Source organism: Hermetia illucens, chromosome 5, assembly GCF_905115235.1.
Source record: "Hermetia illucens chromosome 5, iHerIll2.2.curated.20191125, whole genome shotgun sequence".
NCBI lineage: Eukaryota > Metazoa > Arthropoda > Insecta > Diptera > Stratiomyidae > Hermetia > Hermetia illucens.
In genome coordinates this window covers 34,048,433-34,072,667 of record NC_051853.1, presented here as the reverse complement: position 1 = coordinate 34,072,667, position 24,235 = coordinate 34,048,433, and the positions used below count along the sequence as shown (strand labels likewise).

The 24,235-nt window shown below is 38.9% G+C and overlaps 1 protein-coding gene across 4 annotated transcripts; it reads right to left on the bottom strand.

The window, feature by feature from the left end:
- Positions 1-5,143: 5,143 nt before the first annotated feature.
- Positions 5,144-23,749, bottom strand: LOC119657004 (chitooligosaccharidolytic beta-N-acetylglucosaminidase). 4 transcript variants are annotated; one of them, XM_038063743.1, is made up of 10 exons: positions 23,219-23,749; positions 10,753-10,836; positions 10,493-10,684; positions 10,209-10,417; positions 10,006-10,105; positions 6,940-7,089; positions 6,454-6,672; positions 6,064-6,391; positions 5,540-5,996; positions 5,144-5,475 (listed from the first exon to the last, which is right to left on the bottom strand). In XM_038063743.1, the coding sequence occupies exons 2-10, from the start codon at positions 10,830-10,832 to the stop codon at positions 5,294-5,296; spliced, it is 1,917 nt and encodes a 638-aa protein (XP_037919671.1). In that variant the 5' UTR covers positions 10,833-10,836; positions 23,219-23,749; the 3' UTR covers positions 5,144-5,293. The 4 variants fall into 4 exon arrangements, with proteins under 4 accessions (XP_037919671.1, XP_037919673.1, XP_037919672.1 ...); XM_038063745.1 differs by lacking the exon at positions 23,219-23,749 and adding an exon at positions 17,030-17,143; XM_038063744.1 differs by lacking the exon at positions 23,219-23,749 and adding an exon at positions 16,898-16,995.
- Positions 23,750-24,235: the final 486 nt, after the last annotated feature.

Below are 24,235 nucleotides of genomic sequence, written 5' to 3'. Positions count from 1 at the left end.
TTGTTTCCAAACAAAAAGAAACGTCAAGAGTGGTTGTCAAAATGACTGTTTAGCTCATGCACAAACCCAGTATTTGTTCTGACCTTCTTATAAATAGGTTATTCCCCGGACGTTAATCAATGGGTTTAAGTTATTTTCACTGTATTTTTATTTTTGGTATTCTTCTATTCATTAGTTTCTATTTAAAAGTCAAACTTACGGCCAGAATGTGGTTTCCGTGGTCCCGGGACTTGATGATGGATTCTGCCAGAATGGCACAAAATAAGATTAAAATAAAAAGAAGAAAATTTCCAAATATCGAAGGCTGAAGGCCTATATTTGAAAGTTGTATTTCGTTATATTTTACGGATTCGGGTACACTGGCCTAAAATAAGACTAAAATAAAAGTAATAAAATCTTGTTTCTCTTATTCGCTAGTGTTAATTTATTTGTCTTGCAAATACCGATATTTGGGAAACCACTTGTTTCCTTTATTTGGAAGACCAATACAATTAACATCAGCGAGTAGGGAACATTTTATTATTTCAAATAATTTAAAGGCTAGAAATATCGCGTAATTACACTCAGATAAAATAAAAGGTAAACATTTTCGATATCCCCCACCCTTTTTGGAATATCGAAAGTTGAAGTTTTCGAATTGGCCCATATTCGAAACTTGTATTTCGTTACGTTTTCCGTGGGCCCGCAAGGTTCAAGCATAATTAAATTGAACAACTTGAAAAGACTCGCTTGAATTATCATCCGACAAATTGGTTCCTTTTTCCTTTCATTTTTTAGTGTAGTGTTCTCATCGGAGGCTCTTACTCTCCATGTCCGCCTATAATATAAAATTCTGTCCAGGAGGTCCTGCAGTCCATTAGCCCGTTTTCAACCCTTTGCTCACGTTTTTCTGAATGAAGATCGCAGATCGCATGCGCTTCACAACTGCTGCGCATTTCTTAATAAACCTTTCCTCTTCAGTTTGAGCCAGAGTAGTCGACAGCCCTCCCACTCGGTTTATATTCGAAACCATTTGGTTAGTTTCGGCAGTTTTCACTGTGCCTATTTCCGCAATTACAGCACTGCGTGGTACTGTCTGGGTTCCCGTCCCCGTTGCAGATGCCGCATCACTTTGCGAGTCCTCCTCTCCGTCTGCGCATCCCAATTTCTCGCTGGGAGCTGAGACGGGCGGCGAATTTTCGTGCTGCGTATAAACGCAACGTGGTCTATTAATACCGGTTCAATGCACATTACTAGACCAGGGTTCTAAAGGAGCTGGCTCCTGATACACGCTACAACTACCACCTTGGCAGAGCTAAACACACATTACCTCATTGACATCGACAAGGAGTTATCGGCGGCTCCGGGGACTCCTAGTGTGTCCCGGCGTGTATTGGTCATTAGCAGTTCGCTCTTCACCGAGAAATTTTCTCGAGGCTACTACCTAGGACGCAGGTATTATGCCAGCTAGGGGGTCAGAACTACTTGCTTGGATATCTCGGGGACACCACTCCCGGTATCGTAAGCGGCCCGTTAAGGATCGTTAACGACCCCTGAGGGTCAGGCCTTACTTAGATATAATTCGTACGCACGTCATGTTTGCAATTATATAAAAAGGAGCGATTTTCATATGTTGCGTTACGTTGCCTCTGGGGCAGCATCTAATGAGTTGCCTTTGCTCTGGTCGTTCAAAAATTATAGTGTTAAACACATGATAAGTCACATGCCAGATTTATGTCGATCGCGGTAGTAATGACTTCGAATGACTTCGCTAAAACGACGAGAATTGAATCCAAGGCTGTACATGTGTAGAAACCTAAGGTGTGAGCTAAGTATAGCAGATTAATGATCAGTTAAAGTTTTATGGCTAAAAATCGTTTTCTACTTTTCAAATGCGTTTTTCTCGAAACTGCATGTTGAAAAACAGCTGCCACCATGTAGTAGTCTTTTTAAGGTTTTGTGTAAACACAAAACCTTATTAAAATCGGTTTACCGTCTGTCTGTCTGTCTGTCTGTCTGTCTGTCTGTCTGTCCGTCTGTCTGTCTGTCTGTCTGTCTGTCTGTCTGTCTGTCTGTCCGTCACACGCATTTTTCTCGGAAACGGTTACAGCGATTGGCACCAAATTTGGTAAAAAGGTGGGAACTGTGAACGCTCACGCATACAGTGAGTTACATCCTCTTACGTCGAATTTAAGGGGGGGTCCCCATACATGCAAAAGGGGGGTGTAATTTTTTTTTTCATCAAATATAGTCATGTGGGGTATCAAATTAAAGGTCTCAGTTAGTACTTTTCGAAAACGGTCTTAGTTTTGACATTTGTTGGAAAGGTGGGGAGTGCGGGGGGTTGAAAGTGACCATTCCTTTACGGGGGCCATTCTCAGAAACTACCCAACCGAAAAATCTGAAAAAAATCAGTGGGCTGCCACTATATGGTGCCTAGGCTCCGAAATACCTTCCACACTGATATCTGCACAAATAAAGTTAATAATAGTATATTACTATAATTTTTAGTAATTCGCTGCAAAACCCCCCTTAAGTTCATGCTAGGACCACGAAATTTAGCAACAATATAGGGTGTAACATAGAGCATGATGTTACCAAGTTTGGTGGAAATCGCACTATTGCTAACAAAGTTATAATACGTCAAAGTTGTCGCTTCTTTGCAAATTCAAGGCTATAAATGTCAATATCATCCGAAAGTGGATATTCTCACATAATATTGTATATGCATATATTACGTGCTACGTACTAAGAAATGCACAAAACCTTTCGTACCTGAAGCGTCCAGCTTCCGGTTTCCCGACTTGTTTATTCATTGAAGAAGCTGCGAAAAAACACCAAAATTCACCAAAAAAAAGTTTAACAGGGCACCAAAAATTTACCTTTTAATATTTTTTAATAATCCTAGTTTGCGGACTTTAGTTAAGTCTGAACGTTACAAAAAATGTCTAAAAAAAGCTAAAAAAATGGCCTTCACACGGGATGACCCCCTTAACAGTGGGTAGATATTCTAGGATATCATGTTCCCTCTGTCATCTCTTTGGCGTATGATTTTTAAAATTCTTGCTCATTGGAGAGCTATCTAATTGGTAGTCTGATTCATGGTTTTGTTTAGGAAATTGAGGGAGTCCTAAATCCGCATCCACTTGATGGCGAACCGTGTGAATCTCAAAAGGAAATCATTGCACAGGAACGAGTAGTGCTTAGCTGAGAATGACATTTTCAACTTCGCAGTAAATATTCGCAAAAGGATAGTTACACCAACATATTTTATTTCCGTTGTATTTATTGTTGACAGAAAGGTTTGTATATATGTGTATTTTCTGCACTTTTCAAAAACATGACGTTTTCGACCTTCATCATCATCAACAACGCAACAGCCGGTATCTGGCTTAGGTCTGCCTTAGTAAGGAACTGCAGGCATCCCGGTTTTGGGTCGAGTACACCAATTCGATATCCCTAAAAGTTGTCTGGCAGCCTGACCTACGCCATCGCTCCATCTCAAGCAGGGTCTGTCTTTTCGTTTTTTTTTTCTACCATAAATATTGCCCTTATACACTTTCCGGGCTGGATCATCCTCATCCATGCGGATTAGGTGACCCGCCCACCGTAATCTGTTGAGCCGAATTTTTTTTCGCAATCAGACGGTTGTGGTATCGCTCATAGATTTCGTCGTTATGTAGACTACAGAATCATCCATCCTCATGTAGGGGGCCACATATTCTTTGGAGGATTCTTCTCTCGAACGCGGCCAAGAGTTTGCAATTCATTGTCATAGCTTTTGTCGGTTGTGATTTTCAACCCTAGATAGGAAAAAATTTTCAACGGTCAGCATTTTTATTGTTCTTGTTGACCAGTGCGACTCGATGTTGTTGGTTCTTTATTCTTTAGAGCTAACATTGCCATCATATACTTCGCCTTCTCTTCATTAATGCGCAGCCCGATATATCGCCTCGATTACCGCCTGCTCAATCTGGATGACGGTAGACTGTACATCTCGGGCTGTTCTTCCCATAATGTCAATATCATCAGCGTTGATCAGTAGTTGGGTGGATTTGAAGAGGATGGTGCCCCTCGCATTGACATTTGCATCGCGAAGCACTTTCTCCAGGGCCAAGATAAAAAGGACGCATGATTGGACATCCCTTTGTCTTAGACCGTTGTTGATGTTGAATGGTCTTGAGAGTGATCCTGTTGCTTTTATCTGGTCTCGCACGTTGGTTAGGGTCTGCCTAGTCAGTCCTATCAATTTCGTCGGCATACCGAATTCTCTCATGGCCGTATACAGTTTTAACCTCGCTATGCTATCATAGGTGGCTTTAAAGTCGATGAAAAGATGGTGCAACTGATGGTCATATGCCAACAGTTCTTCCATCGCTTGCCGCACAGAGAAAATTTGATCTGTTGCTTATTTGCCTGGAGTGAAGTCTCTTTGGTATGGGCCAATGATGTTCTAGGTATATGGGGCTACTGGAGTTAGCAAGATAGCGGAGAATATCTTATAGTTGGTACTCATCAACATAATGCTCCTATAATTGTATGATATCTTTTTATGCATCGGACAGATAATGCGCCATTCCCATTCAGTTGATAAACAGCTTGGTGTAGTTGGTCGATTCCAACACTACGTAAGTGTGAATTATATTCAACGTAAATTCGCCCATATCCACCGCTCGCATGGACAGATTAACATTCAATATAATAATGGAGCGAAGGCTCTTTGCTCTGGGCCAATGATGTTGTGGCGTATGGGACTATCCGGCCTAATATGAGCTCTATAGTTACAGCGTGATATCCCTCTTTTTCTGTATGAGATAGGTGATGCCTCGCTTTCAGTCATCAGGCTTTGATTCACTGACCCACATCTTAAGTAGAAGTTGATGGACCGTTTGGTGTAGTTGGTCGATTCCATATTTAACCATTTCGGCTGTAGTTTCACCGGCTCCTAGCGATTTATGGTCTTTAAGCCGATGAATTGCACCGTCTGTTTCTTATATGCTTGAACTCGTTTTCCTCGATTGTGCGAGGAACATAAGGATAGGAGCATATATAGAAATACCAACACTTAAATTTTTTTTGAATCAGGACTTCAGTAGTTTGAGACTTCATTGAAAAGAGGTTTATAAGCGCTTATTCAGAGATAACAAAATCGAAACAATATAAATATTTGCAGGGAATAACAAATTCTTTACTGAAACACTTATTTTCATACACATTATATACATTATGCTAACTATATTTCATTATTAACTAAAAAGGCAGTTTGGCATAATAACAAATCAATAACAAACTGGAATTGAATATCATAAACAAATCAATGACATTCGCCCTCGTTTAGAGTACACCATTTAGGTGTTACGGCATCAGGCCCAATACCCCGAGCAATGAGCCTCTTCCGATATCTATTAAAACGTGACTCAGCCTCTCGAGAACTTGTGCTTGGATCAGACCACAGTCGTTCAGCGGCAGCTCCAGCTCGTGGCCAAATGCGGGATTCTGTGAAATATTATTATTTATTTAATTTCAAATCACTAAACTAGATTTCCATTCCTTCACTTACCCACAGCAAATTCGTCCACATACTCCGACCACATGCACACTTCTCCTCCTAAAATATTCAGATCCCGTGGGAGTATTTTATCATATACACTTCGCCAATTGTAATAGTTGGTGACTCCCCAGAAACCATGATCGAGATACCAACCATCCTTCGGTGTGACGATTAGTTGGTATCCTTTCACAAGAAGGTCTCTGACCAGAGGATCTGATGTAGGTACCCACGTTTGGATTATGAACTTGTTAGCCGGGAGGAGCTGCTCAATCTTTTCAGGATCAGTAAGTTTACTTGACCAGAGGATTCCCTTTGAACCAGTTTGTTTTATATCGGACCAGATTCGATGCGTGCGATGATGAAATTCAGACCAGAGTTGATGAAAACCATCAACATTTGGTTGAAGACCTCGATCGCGCATTTTGTTCAGGATTTCTGTACTAGCGTTCCAGCACTCTAAACGGACCTGTAATTGAGAAGTACGAAGCAACACTAAATTTCAGCAACAACGCCTTTATAAATGGACCCCTTACCTCATCACCTCCTAAATGCATTGTATTCTCTCCCGGCGTAATTTTAGCAATATCCTCGTAAATTAATTTCATGATTTCATATAAATTCTCGTTAACAATATTCATTTGACCACAAGGCGGTTGAATGCAAAACTGCCGCCAAGGCTGTTGATTAATGCAAATTGCCAAGTCTCCCATTCCTCCTAGAGGACCCCATTGCCAACCGTTTGAAACATGCGCTGGTGAATCGATTTCTATGAGAACTCGGATTCCCCTCTGCCTGGCATATTTGACAATATCTTCCATTTCTTTATATGAATAGGTCTCCTCCGCGGAATAAGCTCCAAATCTAGAGAACGAAATAAAAAAAAATGAGGTCACCTTACTTCTACATGATCCTATAATTATTACCTCTGCAGTTGTGGAACTTGGGGTATCTCTAAGGGAAAACTATGCGAATCAGTTGCATGCCAATGGAAAACGTTCAGTTTGGATGCAGCCATTCCATCCAAGGTTCTCTTAATGATATTTACTGGCATAAAGTTCCGGGAAGTATCCAATAAAACACCTCTGTGGTTGAAGAGGGGCTTATCTACGACTCGTGCCGAAGACACCATGACTAAGCCAGAGCTGTAACAGAAAGCGATTAGATTGATAAAGTGAACCTATACCCGACTAAAAGATAAAGAAAAACAGCCGATGATGTGCAGGAGATAAAAAAGACAGGATACATCTATTTTACAAGAAAAACATGCGCTTCTTTGGTTTCCTGATGAAATGATGAAACTGCATACAAAAGTCATTCCGCATAGACCGAAAATATACTTAGATCATTCAATTTTTTTTCAAACCCCTACGAATTGTCATACGCATGCTTGTTTCATTTGCATCTCCTACCTGAAGCACGCTCTTTCGCGTATTACTTGGTAAGTTCCACGCCTTTTATTTCGTATTGTGATGTTAACGTTATAATTTATAGATACGGTGCTATCTCTTGGAGTAATGTTAACAACAGACGTAACTTCACTGACTGATGGAGGGCAGGTGCTGAAACAGTTTTGGATGAATTGACTTGTCCTAATTTATCTACTTAAATACTCTACTTCTAAAGCAAACATATTGGAAATAAGGATAAATTCTCCTAAAAACGTATTTGCGCATTTGCGGCACATATTGAGGAGAGGGTGGTGAATAGAAGATTAATAAATTGAATCGAGTCTAATTGAATATTTTTATTCTGAATAGAAATTTACACTGTCTTACTCTGAAATCATTTTCTTATCTTTTAGCAATCAGTATAGAACAATCTTAAAATAATATTATTCCCCTATCTTCTTCTTCTTCTTCAACCTTTGCCCTGTTCAGAAGCGGGTTCGGCTCGTCTTGATCCGTTGCGCCATTTTGTCCTGTCCGAAGCCTGATCTGTCGCGAAATGTTCAAATGCCATCCAACGAATCAATGCATCGTTGCTTAGGCCGCACTTTTGGTTTTTTCCCATCAACTTCGATGTTCAGACTAATCCTCGCAAATGAATTTTTGCTGGCGCGAATTACATGACCCTACCATCAAAGGCATCTCTCTCTTTTCCAAAATCGGTGCAACCCTATTTTGATCGCGGATAGTCTCATTTCGGATGTGATCATAGCGTGTTATGCCACTGAATCAACGTAACATCTTCCTCACCATTACCGTGAAGCACGGTTCATTGTCCTTTATAGTCGGCCAACACTCGCAACCATAGGGGGCGACAGGACGAAAGACACTAGGGTAAATTATTCTCCTATCTGAAATGTTTCTTAAAACCTTTTTTTCAGTTCTAATATTTAATGAATTGGAATTATGTTTTAAGGCCAAACTATTATACTAAAGAAGCTGGCAGCTATATGCATGACAGAAATTTACTTCACCTTCAGAAGCCACTTCTGCAAGATAACCAAAGGGAACAGCCATGGGTAACCCTCTTTCACCTCTGATAAGTGAGATATTTATGGCCAACCTTGAGAAGAAAATGGCAACCAACAACATAATGCCCAGGGTATGGATACGGTATGTGGACGATATACTTGCCATAGTTAAAGAAAGCGAAAAGGAGATGGTCCTGCAGAACATAATCGCGCTAAATGCCCGCCTCGGTGGAGAAGGCGACCCTAACATTATCCAAATAGACAGTTGCCTCGAAGGCAACTATGTTGAATAATAAAATCAAATTTTATGAAAAAGAATTTTTTCTATGTTAACCTACGAACTTTTCAGGTATAGGTATTTGCTGGTATGTGTTGTCGAGTAAACACGACACTAAGTAATGCTAAAAGTCTTGGACGTAAGGAATGGGGTACCGATCCGGAATTGCCTGAGCATTCAGGCTTCTGTAATCTCCACCACTAGCTTTGAGGACCGGGTGAAATGCAGATGACCAACAGCTTTTGGTAGGTATACACATCCCCTGTTTAAGGAGTTTGTTCAAACTGTTTCTACGCAGCAGCGAGCTTCTGGGGTAGTAAAGGAAGTACCTTCGAAAAGATTGGGGAGCCAGTAGTGTTAATGTTATGCTAAATATCATGCTTAACTGACTGGGAGATACTACCTTCCGTATTAATGTTGCGGTATCTGTAGAGGAGTGTGTGCATACGTGGATTGACAGCGACCTCAAAAATAAGTGAAAGGGTGTTGTTCTGGTAGCGAAAAATTTTCCCTGACCTAAGAGAGGTTGTGATGCCTATCAACCAATGTTGCCCATGTCCACTAGCAAATGACGGGGAGGATCGAGACCTGACTGGCGCTCGTGCACCCCGTAGACTTCCTGCCCCGACCTCATGGCTGTTTTTGCTCTTTTCAGATTGGGTCAAAAAAAGTTGTAGCATGTCCGCCGGGTCGGACATGTGTATGAACGACCATTACTTCTTCGTTGTGCGGAAATTGTGTTGTGGCGTTCAGTAACTTTTTGCAATATTAGGTGCATCGATTATTTTCATTTGCCCATGTCTCCAATAAGATTCCCCGTTATATCCCTGGAAAATGTGGTTCTGTACTGGAATCCTGTTGCCATTCTTTTCGTCCAGTTTTATGGGGATTTAAAATTACATGTCTTAAAATGATCGTTCAATCTAGAGATTTCGTAACTTATATGATTGCGTTACTTCTTTCTGTAAATCTTGCCTGCAGATATTCTTAGCCAAAACCATTCCTTCCTTTTGCGCCGAGCTTCTTACACAATGGTTTTCAATGGAGCCGTTTTGATTACTCTTTAAGCTTTCACGTCAATGCTGTCGCCTGCAGTCTTTGCTCTTCTAACCCTCCGACATATTTCGATATCCCTTCTTCGGCCCGGATCTTTTCGATATCCAATCTGATGGTTGGGGTAAGCCTCCTAGTCCCGTTGTTTATTCCGATTGCGATATCAAGCTCTGACAAAATAGTGGTCGTTGTCTCAATATGCCCCGCGGTATGGACACGCGTCAAGGATGTTAGATGTAGCATGTTTGCCAATCAAGCTTTTGAAAATAATTTGCATTCGAAAGTAAAATAACTCATAGCCTAATAGTTTGGTTTCCTGAATCGCCCCAAAACATTAACATTGTACTTTTCGTGTGTGTTCAATGAGTTCTCTAAGAGTGCGGGTTTTGAACAGAGTGCGCACGCTCCAGCCTCCAAACTCATTTCCGATTCGATCGGAGGTAATATTATACTGAGACCAGGTTGTTAACCGCTTACACAGCCCCCAACCTGGAGAGCTAATAGCATAGGTGTTAACGTACGTATATTACCGAAGTATTTGTTTGCGATTACATTGCCAGATTTGCAGTTCTCCCGGGGAACTCCACCATTATGTTGTTAGACGAAGCAGAAGCTGCCGCCAATGATAACCTTCGCAGCATCAATAAAGAGCTAACAGATGGTACTGTGAGGGACGTTAACGATCTGCTTCTCTCGTATCTATCAACATCTAACCAAAATAACACTCACCTATTGTCAGCGGCTGCAGTTATAAACTGAGCCAAAGTTTCTAATGCATGTCTGGCACCATATACCGATGAGGACTGAACATCTACAAAGGTTCTATCGGCTGTAATAGAAAAAGTAAGTATAATTTTTATAATCTGTGTAAATTATTCACTCTATTCTTAAGAAAGACCATCACGCTGATGTTACAAGGACGAATACAGTACCTGCGCTACTTATTACCAGAACATATGATTCTTCTGTACTCCAGTCTAGAGTCATCTTTCCTTGGGCAACCCGAACTTGAATAATAAGCATATGGTTCCCAGGCAACTCACAATCTTTTCCGCATTCTTTCCATACATTACTTATAAAAATGTCACGAGCTCCTTCCAGAAACGTTGCCGCATCTTGGTTTGTAACGAAAATATCAACCCTGAAAAAGTTGGGAATCTCGAGAATATATCCGGAAACATCAATTGATTACGTTATCTGATAGGCACCAACTTACCGAATATTCTTAGGATTGAAATTAACTCGGCCTTGTGAAATAGTGATGGCCCCGGTAGGACGTGGCCATAGTGGCCCGTACCGACCACAGGATAACCTGCAGATATCCTGAGTTTCATATATTGATGGTGATTCTAATGACTTCTGTCCTACATATGGCACGCAGTTTTCGTCTTCATTACAGCTCCATTTTCTGGGAATTATTAGCGAAGGGTTGAAGTGATCGTCAAACAAATTCTTGGCAATGTCAGTTGAACTTACTTTGGTACACTAACTTCGATCGCTGAGCAGCTTGCAAGAAGTGTACATAGTGCAAGGAATATATTTTGAACTAAATGCATAATTCTGAAATAAAAACAAGAGAATTATAAATTTGAACTATTTTCGCTTGAAAAGGAGCGGGTTTCCATCTAATAAGGGCACGTTCATTATTTTGTGACATTTGACATCGTGTACTCAAACAACATGCATTTTAGAAAATAGCTCAATTAATTGTCAGATAATCCCAAATTCTTGTCAAACGAACGATTTTTAGTTTCTCTTCGTCCAGCATAACCTTTACTTTATGAGTTTTTTTTAAATAGACTAAGGCAGAGTTCAGGTATAAAAGAGATAGTTTGGGTTTCCTATGAAAGATCTTTCAATAAAAGCAGTTAACCTTTGAGAGGACCATGCGAAAAATACATTATTTGGCAAACTTTCCCGAAGCAGAAGTGATTCTAACTACAAGATCCCTATCCAAAGTAAAGAGTTTAAGAATCAAGACAACTACAACGAATTCATCATGCTGCTCAATCGAGTTGATCTGAGAAGCAATTTCATTTCATTGTCCTAAATTATCAAAGAACATCTAGATGGCCTAATTGAAGTACAGTACTACTCTGTTATGCTGTGCATGCAGCAAGTTGGTTCAAAGGCGGTGGTTTGCAGCAAGTTATCCAAATTTGTAGGGATCAGTGAAGGTGATTAAGAAAGAATAGGCTGACGCTCATCCTAGGTGGAGTAATTTCATCAAACAAAGTATCGAATTGGTGGACCTCGGCGCAAAACCGGGATGTCTGGAGTTCCTTATTAAGGCAGGCCTAGACCGGATACCGGTTGTTGCGCCGTTGATGATGATGATGATGAAAGTATCACCACATCTTGCCACTTCATCAAGGAGGTTAACACAACTTTTACCTGTTCCTCCAAGTAGGGGTTGATTGACAGGCCAACAAGTTGTCACTAACAGAGAAGAGCTGATCATAAACCAGATGAAAGGCCTCGATTAGTTTAACTCAAGGGCGACGACCTTGGAAATGGAGCCCGGATTATTTTATTGAAACCTCAAACATGCAATTCCTGTACGTACAGACAGTAAAGACCATATTTCAACAAAGGAGCAATTCAGAAAGCGCAGCTCCTTTTTAGTGAAATCGCGTATAATTTTTAGAGAGAGACTAATAATAACCAACAGCCCCTCGTTGATTTCGGAGCTATAAAGGCGACAAAAAAAAATAGAGATTTTGCGGGCAAGCAACCTGCAAATATGAAAATGGATTATGATCCGATAAGACTACATTCCTCAGAATTGATTGGATTCGATTGTGAATTCTAGAATGTGCGAACGTTTCTCGACAACGATATCGACGCTTCCCAGAATCCACGTTTGTTGCTGTTGTTTCTGAAGTTAAGGGAGGTAAGATGATATGACTCTGGTTAGCATTTCTCTCCCTCTAGTGGCATAGTGTTGTTGTATCCTGGCAAGTCTGGCTAAAATAAGCGTGAATCCAGTATCGTATCAATACTCACCGCACCTGCTAGGTGTGCTCTGGTGTCCCTCTTGTCCTGAGAACCGGTATCAGACAAGACACTACTCTAGAGAGGAGAAGTAGGCTTTCTATGGACAATTCCACGCAGCCCAGGAGAGATTTCCTAATGATGACATTGCGCTCGTGATGGGTCATCTGATTGCTAAGCTGCGCTCTGATAATACCCTGGTTAGACACATGATGGGGAAATATGTCGCTCGCCTTCACTTGAATATTACTTCCGCATCTTCTCGGAAAATTGGTGAACTTCGACCCTCGAAACTCCTATCTTGCTGATCAGACGACAGACATTTCGAATAGCTCACCGAATAATATGGATGAGTACTAGGTCGGTAACAAAAGTGCTCTTCTTTCCCGCTCAAGTAAAGTGCTTCCCCACGTTCCAAAGGAAGCAAATGAAGAGGTGAACTGAAGGCTCTTGATGTCATCGGGCGTGGAGCTAAATGTAGTGAACTTGAATTGCGGCAAATCTTCTTCATAGTATACCATATCACGAAAGAATTTGCATACGGGGGCAAATTTCTCGATAGTCCTGTGACGAGAAGCAGCCTAAGAAGTGAAATGCATATTTCACCACAGTTCTCAACTGTATAACAACTGTTAACGTTCCACACCTTATGGATGAAATGGCTAGTTACCGGAAAATGTAGCTACGGATTTCTCCTCGAAACGAAAATGATAGCCTTTCGGCCATCCATCGGGGCAAGGCCGCAGGGCTTTCGTCCCGCGGAATTAGCCGTCATATTTCTTGCTATCTCACCAGAACTACTTCTTCAACTCACTCTCCTGGAATCTTTTCCAATGAATGGAAAAGGAAATGTTTGTGGAAGTTTCGGAAAGGATATATGTTTTAAGTATAACAATTAGAGGGATATTTGCGCGGTGTCTGCGGTAGCAAAAATAAAAGCCAAAATTATCCTGGGATGCATTAAAAAACATCGCGAAGGCTTAATCGACAGAGAGCAGGAAGTTTCCAGCTCTGGTTTCTCCTGACATCAACACCTTGCAGATCACTTTGTAATAGTGCGTGGAGTTCGGGTTTCTGCCTCAAAGGCTCTTTATTATTTACGAGAGGACTTTCGAAAGCGTCAGCAGGAAATATATCTGTCATTCTCTACGCATAAAGTATTGCATTGTAATGAAATTTCTGAGAAATTTGAAGTCCGAAGAGGAGTCCGACGATGCTACTCATTCTTGTTATCGCTCACGTTCTCCATTCTGCGATGCCGGGAAGACGCGGAGGACTTCAGTGGACCATGTCATCTTTCTGCAAATGCCACAATTATGCTGATGACATTCATTTCCTTTCCAACGGAACCATAGACCTTGGCCAGGACCTGGATTTTTAAAGAGGGCAGGCAAAGACAGACTGAAGATAAAAGCCAATAAAACGCTGGTTCTGGCTGGACCCTCACGCGTTAGCAGTGCTGCATCCGCTTTCGCTGTTTTACCCAAAAATTTGGAAATACGGATGCCTCAAAACCAACATTAAGTTGAGGCTATTCCGTGCGTATGTTCTCTGTGCTATTATATGGGAAAAGTACATGGAAAGTAACCTCCACTTTTATTCCAAAGCACAAAGCTTTCATCAGTTTATGTCTTCGTAGTGTCGTCGAGGTATTCTGGCCTAAGGTAATAACAAACAAAGAACTTGGATGGAGTACGGACCATATAGCCCTGGATGTCAGGAAGCATAGATGACAGTGGGTAGGTGACATATTAAGGGAAGGCCACAAGTTAATTGCAGGTCATATTATGCAATGAAACCCACTATCCCAGTAAGGCCGACGTGTGGGTTGCCACAGAACTATGTGGCGGAAAACAGTGAAGGAGGAGTATAAGCTTCTCGGAAAATCATGAAGAGAAGGGAAAATAGATTGATGAGTTCCCTCGCAACACTGACAATAATTTTGTAATGAAAAGCAGCAGACAAGCATTTGAATTAGTGAGATAGTTCAAATATGGTTTTCAAGCCAAGACTAGCTTACACAGAGATGGAGTCGTAATCAAAGAATTATTTGATAAACAAAAACGTACTAGTCTTACTTTTCGAAACTCCAGAACCCTCCAAGCTCATTAATATCAACGAAGGAATTCCTTTGGAATATGAACACTTTTTCGCTGCAATTGACTGATTGAATGATTGATAACATAGAAGAGCTGAATATTTCCATCAAAAGTCTGAAATTAGACACAACCCTCTATTAGGAGAATTCCAGCAAGCTTACGACGATATTAATCGCTTAAAACTGTACAAAATTGTATTATTACATTATGGTTAGAGCAAGAAGTCATCCCCTTGCTTTCGAATGTATTCAAACATATAATCATAAACTGCTCATTTTTTTCTCTAAGCAAAAAACCGCTGGCGAATAAGGCTTATTACTTGGTTTTCTCCATTCCAAAGTCAAAATGTATAATTATCATCATCATTGTCATATTATGGTGGTCAGGTTTTGCGTAGAATAATTGTAATAGTTTACATGAGAGATGAGTGAAGCATCAGGTTTCACAATAAGTGGTATGAAATCTATGGTAAGTGAGAAGTCTTGACTATGATATGACTACACACATTCCACTGGGTAGGTTATCTACAGCGTAAGAACGACGCTTAACGGTAGAAAGGACAAAACTTAGTAGTGGCAAGTTGCAGTTGACCCCAATGATGAGATGCTATTAGATAGAATAATTACCGAAATATGTCATCAGTTTGAGGAGGAAAATTTTGAAGGAAGTAAAGGTCCCAAATGGTCCTTGGCACTGCGAAGAAGAAGAAAGGGCGTAGTACTAGTCCACAGACCCATATTGCGTTTGTTAAAATTGCATACTTTATGGATACTTTGTGGATACTAAATACACATGCTTGCAAAATGAAACCACATCAGTCATGAATGCTTCCAAGCCGAACTTGGTAGTCTCTCAGCAGAATTCTTCCATACACCTCCAGTCGTGAATTTACTGCGCTCACTTTGGGTGATAGGTGCGGTGCCCGAGGTAGTTGGCCGTCGGCTCCTCGATCTTGTTACCCCTAGTTCGAATCCCGTTCGTCTTGGTTATTCATGTTCGTATTCGTGCTGTCCCACCGATGTAGGTTTATCACTTGTACAGTATTAAGTGTAATGATAATGGATAATCTCAATTGAAACCTGAGATTACGTGGATGCCCTATACTTTACAAAGAAGTAACCAAGAGAGATACCTGCTGATGAAAAAACTGAAAATATTTCGGCGGAATTGAAGAAATGAGGGCTGCTAACATCACGCAAAAGGTTTACAATACATCGAATTGAAAAAGATATTCAAATAGCTTGATCTTTTGGATTGGACAGCGACAAAATTGACCAACCTTGCCCGCCGGCTTCCAGACCCAAGAGGGAGTACATGGAGGAATGTTTTGTTTTCTCAAGTGCGTACAAATGAAACAAATTAAAAAGCGGTAACTTGGTGCATCATTTATGCCTTCAAATTCAATAAACTCGCAGGAAATAGACAATTTTGACCTACTACAACTTTGGTAATAATAACACGATTCCTTTCAAACTTTGCAATATTCTGTCTAATATTATACTTTAGACTTTTGTAATCCTAAGATGAATTTGAGAGGAATTTTCTAGTAATATTCGGAAATAAGGTAATGTACTAAAAGTGATATATTTTGAGACTTAGATTTATATAAAGGTCAGCCTTTTCGGTTGGGTAGTTTCGGAGAATGGAGTTTCTACCACTTTAAATTTGTACTATTTAAACCGTCATTCCTTGATCCTGCAACCGATGTCAAATATGAACCCTGTTACGCAAAGTACTAACCGAGAATTTCATTTGATACCCTACTCAACTATATTCGAGGGAAAAAAATTTGCACCCTGTCTTCACTCGTATATGCATCCACATAAACTCAAAAAAACATAATTTCTTCCATTATGTGCGTTGGACTTTATAGTCTGTATATGTCCGTCAAATTTCATTTCAACAGGTGTAGCAGTTTTCGAGAAAAGTGCCTCTGATAGACCAACATACGAGCAGACAGACAGAGATCCAGTAAACCAACTTTAATAAGGTTTTCTTCTTATACGAAACATTACAAGCGTGCACCAAAAGAGAACCACAAAACCTCTCATAACCGAGTTTACAGCTTCTGGTTTCCAGACTTGTTTATGTGTGCAGGAATGATTCTAAATAACTAACTAACTGAAATCGTCCTGCATATCTAAGTCGAAAGAAAATGTCCCAAAGGTCAGCAGAAACAGCGATATTTTGACACGCAGAGACTTAACCCCGTTTAATATCACCCCACTAAGGTTACAGCCAGGAGAGGTGGCGAATACGTATAATGTTATCAAAACACATAACTACATACACACAATTGATTAAATGCACAGCCAAGTATTTTCCAAACAAATACGTTTATCTTCTATAATAAAATACAATGCGTTTGTAGAACACGTGTTATAACCATCGCATTTCACATTCAATTAGAAAGATAACAATTGAATAGTTTCCAATCGCCACTCACTTATTTTTAATAATCTGAGAATGAGTGCTTTTGTTTAAAATTCAAAAGAATATTTTACAAAATTACAGGAGAGTCCACTTACGTTGCTTGGTCGATAGAAACATTCTATCGCCACTTTTCCAATAGGGCGCGTTATCGTGGTTAAAACTGTTTTACTTTCTGTGATTTCCAGCCATTGTATACTGTAGCTAATCATATTATTATGTTGTCTTACACTGAATATTTATTATCAAAGGTGACAGTCCAACCGCAGTTCGACCACCACTTTGCTATTTAGTAGAAAGGCCATGGAACAGCAAGGAGCCCAGCCAGTTACTTAGTTATCACCACAATACTGCACAGCGGTTTTGAAGTTTAGATATCAAGTGCGGGATTTATTTGATAAGCTCGTAGTCTGTCGATATGATTATCTACGATTCAAGCTAAATGCATGAAAAATAGCATAGAAAGCTTTACTGATACTAACTATCAATTTCTTGTTAGTTTACACTGACTTATTTTGAAACTATCAGTACCTTATGATCGATTTTTAAATTGTCTAGCAATTGACGAGCAAATTTCTTTCAGTATTTTAAGAATCCAAAATTTACGAGGTAACATATTGATCATTCTCGCTTTCAGAAAGCTTTGTTTTCTCTATGTTTACTATGTCATGTAGTAAAAAAATGCTATTCCATTTGTGACGCCTAAAAAATATAGCGCTGAACTTCTGGCAACAAATTATAAGCAAGTCGGTAAACCGGAAGCTAGTTACGTCAGATATGCTTTACGTTTTTTCGAAATAGTAATCATATGAAGAATTTAAGGGGGCTTTCCAGCAAAATCCCAAAATATAGTATTAATCTTAGATTTCGTATAGAAGCATTTTCCCAATTTTTTCAGATTTTTTAACTGACGAGTTCCTGAAAATAAGCACTATCTAAATTAGTCTCTCACATCCCTGCTTTGCCACCGATGGCAAATATAAAATCTCTTCGAGACCTTTTATTTGATACAGTCTACGTACATATGTTTGCAAAATTTCGTCTCAATAATCGTAGCCCTTCCCAACAAAAGTTCATGTGACTGATGAATAGTCGAACAGACCGACAGAAAACCAATTTTAATAAGGTTCTGTTTTTTCATAAAGCTTTAAAAACATTGCGCATTAGTGCTTACACTGGTACATATATGTATAAAAGCACATTCGATAGATTAGATTTTTTAGACTAACTTTTAAATATTATGAAAAACTAAGGATTACTTATTTTGTATTTCAAATTTAAACAGTTTTCTTTTATCTTTTTAGGCTTTTAGCAAACAAAACTATTTCTACATTTTTTATAACAGTTTTGTAAATTTTTATATTAAATTAGGTCACATATACGTTTAAATCCAATTACTCAAACCTGCTAAAATAAAGATATTAATTATAGGCAGTCTAACCATTTTTAATAAAAAATCGGTTTACTGTCTGTCCGGCTGTCTGCCTGGCTAAACTTGGTGGAAAAGTGGGAACTGTGAACGCTCACGTATACAGTGAGTTACATCATTCTACGTCGAATTTAAGGAAGGCTTTCCATGCATGCAGGGGCATGTAAATTTTGTTTTCACCAAATATAGTCATGTGGGGTATTAAATGAAAGGTCCCGGTTCACTTCCCTAGTTCTGACATTTGTTTTAAAGGTGGGAAGTGCGGGAGAATCGAAAGTGACCATTTGTTTAACGGCCTCATTCTCAGAAACTACTCAACCGAAAAATCTGAAAAAATCAAGAGGCCCTCCATACCGATATCTATTTGAATAAAGTTAATAATAGTTAACAATAGTATGTTACTACAATTGTTAGTAATTGGCCCCAAAACCTTCCTTGAATTCATCCCAGCACCACGAAATTTTGCAATAATATAAGCTCGAGAATGATTCCGCCAGAAATTGCACCATTATTAACAAAGTTATAATCGGACAAAGTTATCACTTTTTTGTAAATTCAAGATTTTGAATGTCAATATCACCCGAAAGTGGATATTCTCACATAATATATGCATATATTACGTGTTAGCTACAAATGGGGCAAAAACACACTCAAATGTCTTCATAAAACAAAATACATAAAAACGTTCATATCTGAAGCGTATAGCTTCCGATTTTCCGACTTGTTTCAGATAACTTCAAATATTTAGTTTGGTATAGATTACACTAGAGTTTGGAGAAAACTGAGATCTGCTTGATCCTATATTTCTCTAATGTTCAGTCTCAGTCGCGCAATTTGGTGTTTCATCTTTATAAATGATGCACTGATTTTCCATGGGTTTCAGACCCGGTTTGTACGCTGCAATGTTGGCATTTTGTATTCTTTAAACCACAAAATTAGCGCTTTGGAGACATGCGTGGAAACGCTAACTTACGCGTTTTCGCAAATGTTTTGAAGTTACGTTTAATTTGTAATTTTTTTATATTTCATTGATCTCAGAAAAAGATTCAGTTTTGTTTAAGTTCACATCCTAATTAAACCTAAAAAGGTGTTTGCTTTTGTTTTTTCGTTATTTTTTCATACTTTTGTACTATCTGAAATACACACTCAAAAAAGATACTCAAAATCAAAGAATGTAAGTAATAAGTAAATATGCGGTGAAAGGTCTATAATAAAGTTAACAAAAACTATTTTAAAAAGGGTAAATAATACTATAATATTTATTTGTTTTTTTCAATTAGTTTCACTTTGGACTCACGACACCAATTACGTAGCTAAAAATATCGACCCAAGTTAAGAATTAAGGTTTGATCCTTCTTCCAAATAATTTATCGTTACAATTTCAGAACATCCTGTTTGATTTCCTGTTTCTCTTCTAGAGTATCCTTCATCGTGAAAAAAATTAATTTAAATTTTTTTCCGCATCCGTAAAATGCTTTCCCTTAGATATATTCAAAATATGGGACACTATTTGAAAACTGATCCATATAAAAGGTATTATTTTTACGAAAAACTAATTTTGTAAATAGTATTGCTTGAAAACCCGCCGATCGTCAAATATAAGCGAAAAAAAGTAAACTCTTCCGTAAAGAATTCAAATATGCTGCCCTTTTAAATGTTGCCTTTAAACGAATATATGCACTATTTAACTATAATTTCCGAACATTGCGGCCTCGCTGCGATAAAGCAAAAGAAAGTTAGTCTATATTCAAATAATATAATATTTCTGATTAACCCAACGATCATTTTGAGCCATAATATGTTGCTCTCTCAAGTTAATTTTTAAAGTAAGAGACCACATAACGAAAATATTAAAGTGCGTTTATACGTATATGTGTCAGTGTATATATGCTCCTGAATTGAACGTCGTGGCTTTCTGCGTACAGATCTGAATATTTCTGCTTTATTTCGTTGGCAAAAGTATGCATTCATATCATTTCATATGTATCTATTATAAATTGAATATCGCTCGTTCTAAGAAAGCACATATATAGTACATCCATCTGAATACAATGTACAGTGGCTTTCAATAGTGCCCACAAATACATAGTTACCCATGATAGTAATTTTCAAGACACTTGTGCAATCCATGCCATCATATGAGTTTTTGTTGCTACTGTATGTGGTCGAAAAGCAAGAAAGTTAAAGTAATTAAAAATAATCCTTTTTTCAAACAAATGGTTCCCAGCGGACTTTTGCAGGGAAAAACAATGTCAATAGAATAGAATAGATTTATATGTCTGTCTACCGGTCCATCTATCTGTCTGTCACACCCGATTTATTTCGAAACGGGAGAACCTATTGTCAAGGAAATTAGTGAAAGTATGCAGTCTATGAATCCCTCTACATATAGCAAGCGGAGCCATCTTTTGTTAAGTTTAAGGGGGACGCCCATACATGCGAAAGGAAGGTGTAAATTGATTTTTCACAAAACGTGGTCATGTAAGGAATCAAATGGAAGGACTTGATTAGTACTTTTCGAAAGTGCAGCGGGGTTAACAACATTCGAATTTTATTTCGAATGTTATTAATGCGATCGACAGTTGCCACCACCGGTGTTCTCGGTGGTGGAGTAGGCCTTGATGGGTCGAAAAAAAATAATGGAGAGTAAAAAGTGATTTGACATTTTTTAATTTCCAATGAAGGCGAACTTGAGATAGTCCATGAAGAACTTTTCAGTTTCATATTTTCAATTTCGTTTTTGAATAGTTTATTGCGTTCCGTTTTAGATAATAAAGTTGGAAATTGAATACAAAATTGTATTTGATTCGGCGCAACTTTCTTCCTCGAAGGAGTGAACAGGAGACATACAACTTAAATGAAATTCGAGAGAGAGTGCTTGGGTGAGAATTTACATCGAAAGAAGATTTTTATCTTCAACCGCCTCTATTGTGAAATTATTATTATAAGTGAACAGAAACATGTTATGCTTCAAATCGAAAGCAAGTGCTAGTGATAGTCATATCAAGACTAAATAACAATAATAAACATAATAAATAATTATGCTGGTTAAAAACCTGACCAATGTGCTGTGTAAGTGCACTTCCCATCTAAACGTATCAGTAGGACGCCCATGGTCCCCCACGTATAGGCGATACGGCGACCTGGATAATGTTGCGACTGGTCGGCTGAGGTGAACGATTCCTGTGCCTGAATTTGGGGCAAATACCCGAACAAAATTATAGTTGTAAAGAGCAAATTAACAATTAACAAATAATTAATTCCAAGCCAACGAAAATATTGACGCCACTCTGGTTGATAATGCGACCATCAGAGCAGATAATTAAACAAGTGATAAGAAGGAAGTGACGAACCTGGATACCTTTAAACGGAGTGGTAAGATACTACGCTCTCTACCCAGGCCCATGCAGACTGATCAAATAACAGATATTGATAGTGGCAACGGCTAAACCAGGGACAGAAAGGAAAAAGTGATGCATGTCAAAGACGAGAAAATTAATGGAGTGCTAGCGAAAACACTCAAGGTGGGAAACTGCCTGGCGTAAAGCTTCCAACACTTCCGTCCTTTTCGAAAACATCACTTCCTTAGAAATTTGACCACTAGTAGCTAAAAATATTTTTGACGCCGTAAACCGGTCCAAATTTGAGTAGATAATAGAAAATGTGGAGCGCACCGTCATATACCTGTGACGCATCTCATACCAAAGAATGCAACTTTATCTAATCCAAACTGAACTATCTATGGAAACTTAAGTTTTGAAAAAGCGATACTTACATATAGACAGAGGGAATAATGTGCAGTCCTAGCATTGTTGATTGAAAGTAGGAAGTTTGTTTATCAATGATTCAAAGGAAGTGCTTTTATGGAAACAGTGTTTTTTGACTTGGGACTTAAAATTAAAAAAACAAACTATTGATCCAACCAAGCTCTAAACATGTCCACCTACGAAGCAAAGTACAAACCAAGGTACCAAACGAAATTATAATTTTTAAATAAGACATATTAAACCACATTTTTAAACAAGTAAAGCTACAAAAAATTATTCAAAAATTCAAAAGGTTTTTTGCTAACGACGTTCAATTCACATCGTAGCAATGAACTTATATGTTAAGAGAAAGAAGTGAGTTTAGGTATTTCAGATAATGAAGACGGAAGACAATTTTGAGCACCGTTTGAAAATAAGATCAATTTGATATGAGCATATTGATATATAAAAATATGGGGAACTTTGTCAGCCTAACCTGACAACATAACAAACAGACATGGTATATTTGAAGTCACTGAAGGTGCCTGTTGAATGCCAAATTTATCATGATCGATGGGTAGAGCGGGGAATTCGTCCTAAATGAGCAACATTTTTCTCCTTCGCGCGTATAGTTGATACCATCTTTGCAATGCTTATATTCGGATAATTTCCAAATAGTGATGAACAACGCACACTAGAGTGTCTGTTGTTACTCATGTTTGTTTGAATATATTACACTGCCTCCAAAGCACTAGCGAATAAGCGTAGCTGATTCTAGGTGAAACTTTCACTCGGTCAATGAACTAGAGCCCAAGGTTTGGCACTTCTAGAAAGTCCGTTTATGGTGGTAAAGTTTCAAAGATACACATGCTTTTGTTGTGTTGTACGAACATATTAGTAAAGTAGCTCCTCCTTTCTCCAGCATGCAACTATGGGGGTTTCTCGCAAATTTGTAGGGTTAGTTCTTACTTCGAATATATCGCATATTTTGATCATACACAGTTAGTTTGCTCTGCAATATTTAGTTCAACACCATAATCCTAACATTTCAAATAACTCAATAATCTGATATAATGCACGTCATTTAAAATTAACTTTTTCAAACATTTGGCACTTGGTATGCAGCTGGACAAAAAAACTCTATATTATGATCCCAAACAAGGAGCTGACAACTTCTTTTATGAAGGTGGTACAAAACTATTTAGTGAACCGGAACTGTAGAATGTGAACATTTGTCAACTTACCAACGGTATCAGTTTCTAAGTTCAGATAATATGCAACAAAAAAGGTCACTCTCACTTCATTATAAACAAATGTAACGTTTTTATTCAAGATTGCTCGTATCGCTTGGTGCCAGTAATAAATAATCTCAGCACGAAAAGTGTACTCGTCTCATATTACGCCCCCTCACAAGCCCATAAACGCCAGCCTAGACAAACTCAACTGTGGAACCCAAACTGAGATACACTTGAACACTCAACTATGGAAGCACAGGGGTCCGACCAGACACACTATGCTCGAATTCACTATGCGCCACACCAGTCCACTTTGTTTTTTATCAGAAGCTTCTATTTATCGCCAAAGAACGCAATCGACTAACTGACCGGCGGACAACTAGCCAGTAGGCTAGCTCTAACGTTTCTGAGGCAGACTCCTTCTAGTATTAACAGATTGGAGCGCTGTAAACTGCATTCAATTTATTAGCGGATCCGAATCGCTCAATGGAGGATGCTTTCAACAATTTTCAAGTATCTCACGGCGAAATGCACGATCGCAGATGGTCCCGTCCGCCTTTGCCAATAAATTTACAACCTCAGATCGTTGAGTAATATATTGTAATTTTGTGCAGACACATGTGGGGGGAGATCGCTTTCGATAAGTAGGAACATTTATCAAACTGTCCATCGATCATATCCGTTTGGCTAATTGGACATTCGATAGAATGGAGACATTGTTACTTTGTGAAGTGATTATGCTAGTACAACTAACCCCAAATTGTATCTCAATTGAATTAGCAATATCTTCGCACGATCACTTTGTGAAAGAATACGGAAACTATTTAACCCTACGAAGATAGTAGCAATTGGAAAAGTATTTGGAAATAGAACTCATTTAAGTGGATGTCCTCTCTATCTTCCTTTTTAATTCGAATACATCATAAGCACGTTCGTAGTTGTGAATCGAGTTCCTACCAGCAACCTCCAAAATGTGTACCATACTTACTTTTCCCGGACCTACCGTTTTGGCATTGCTTAACAAAG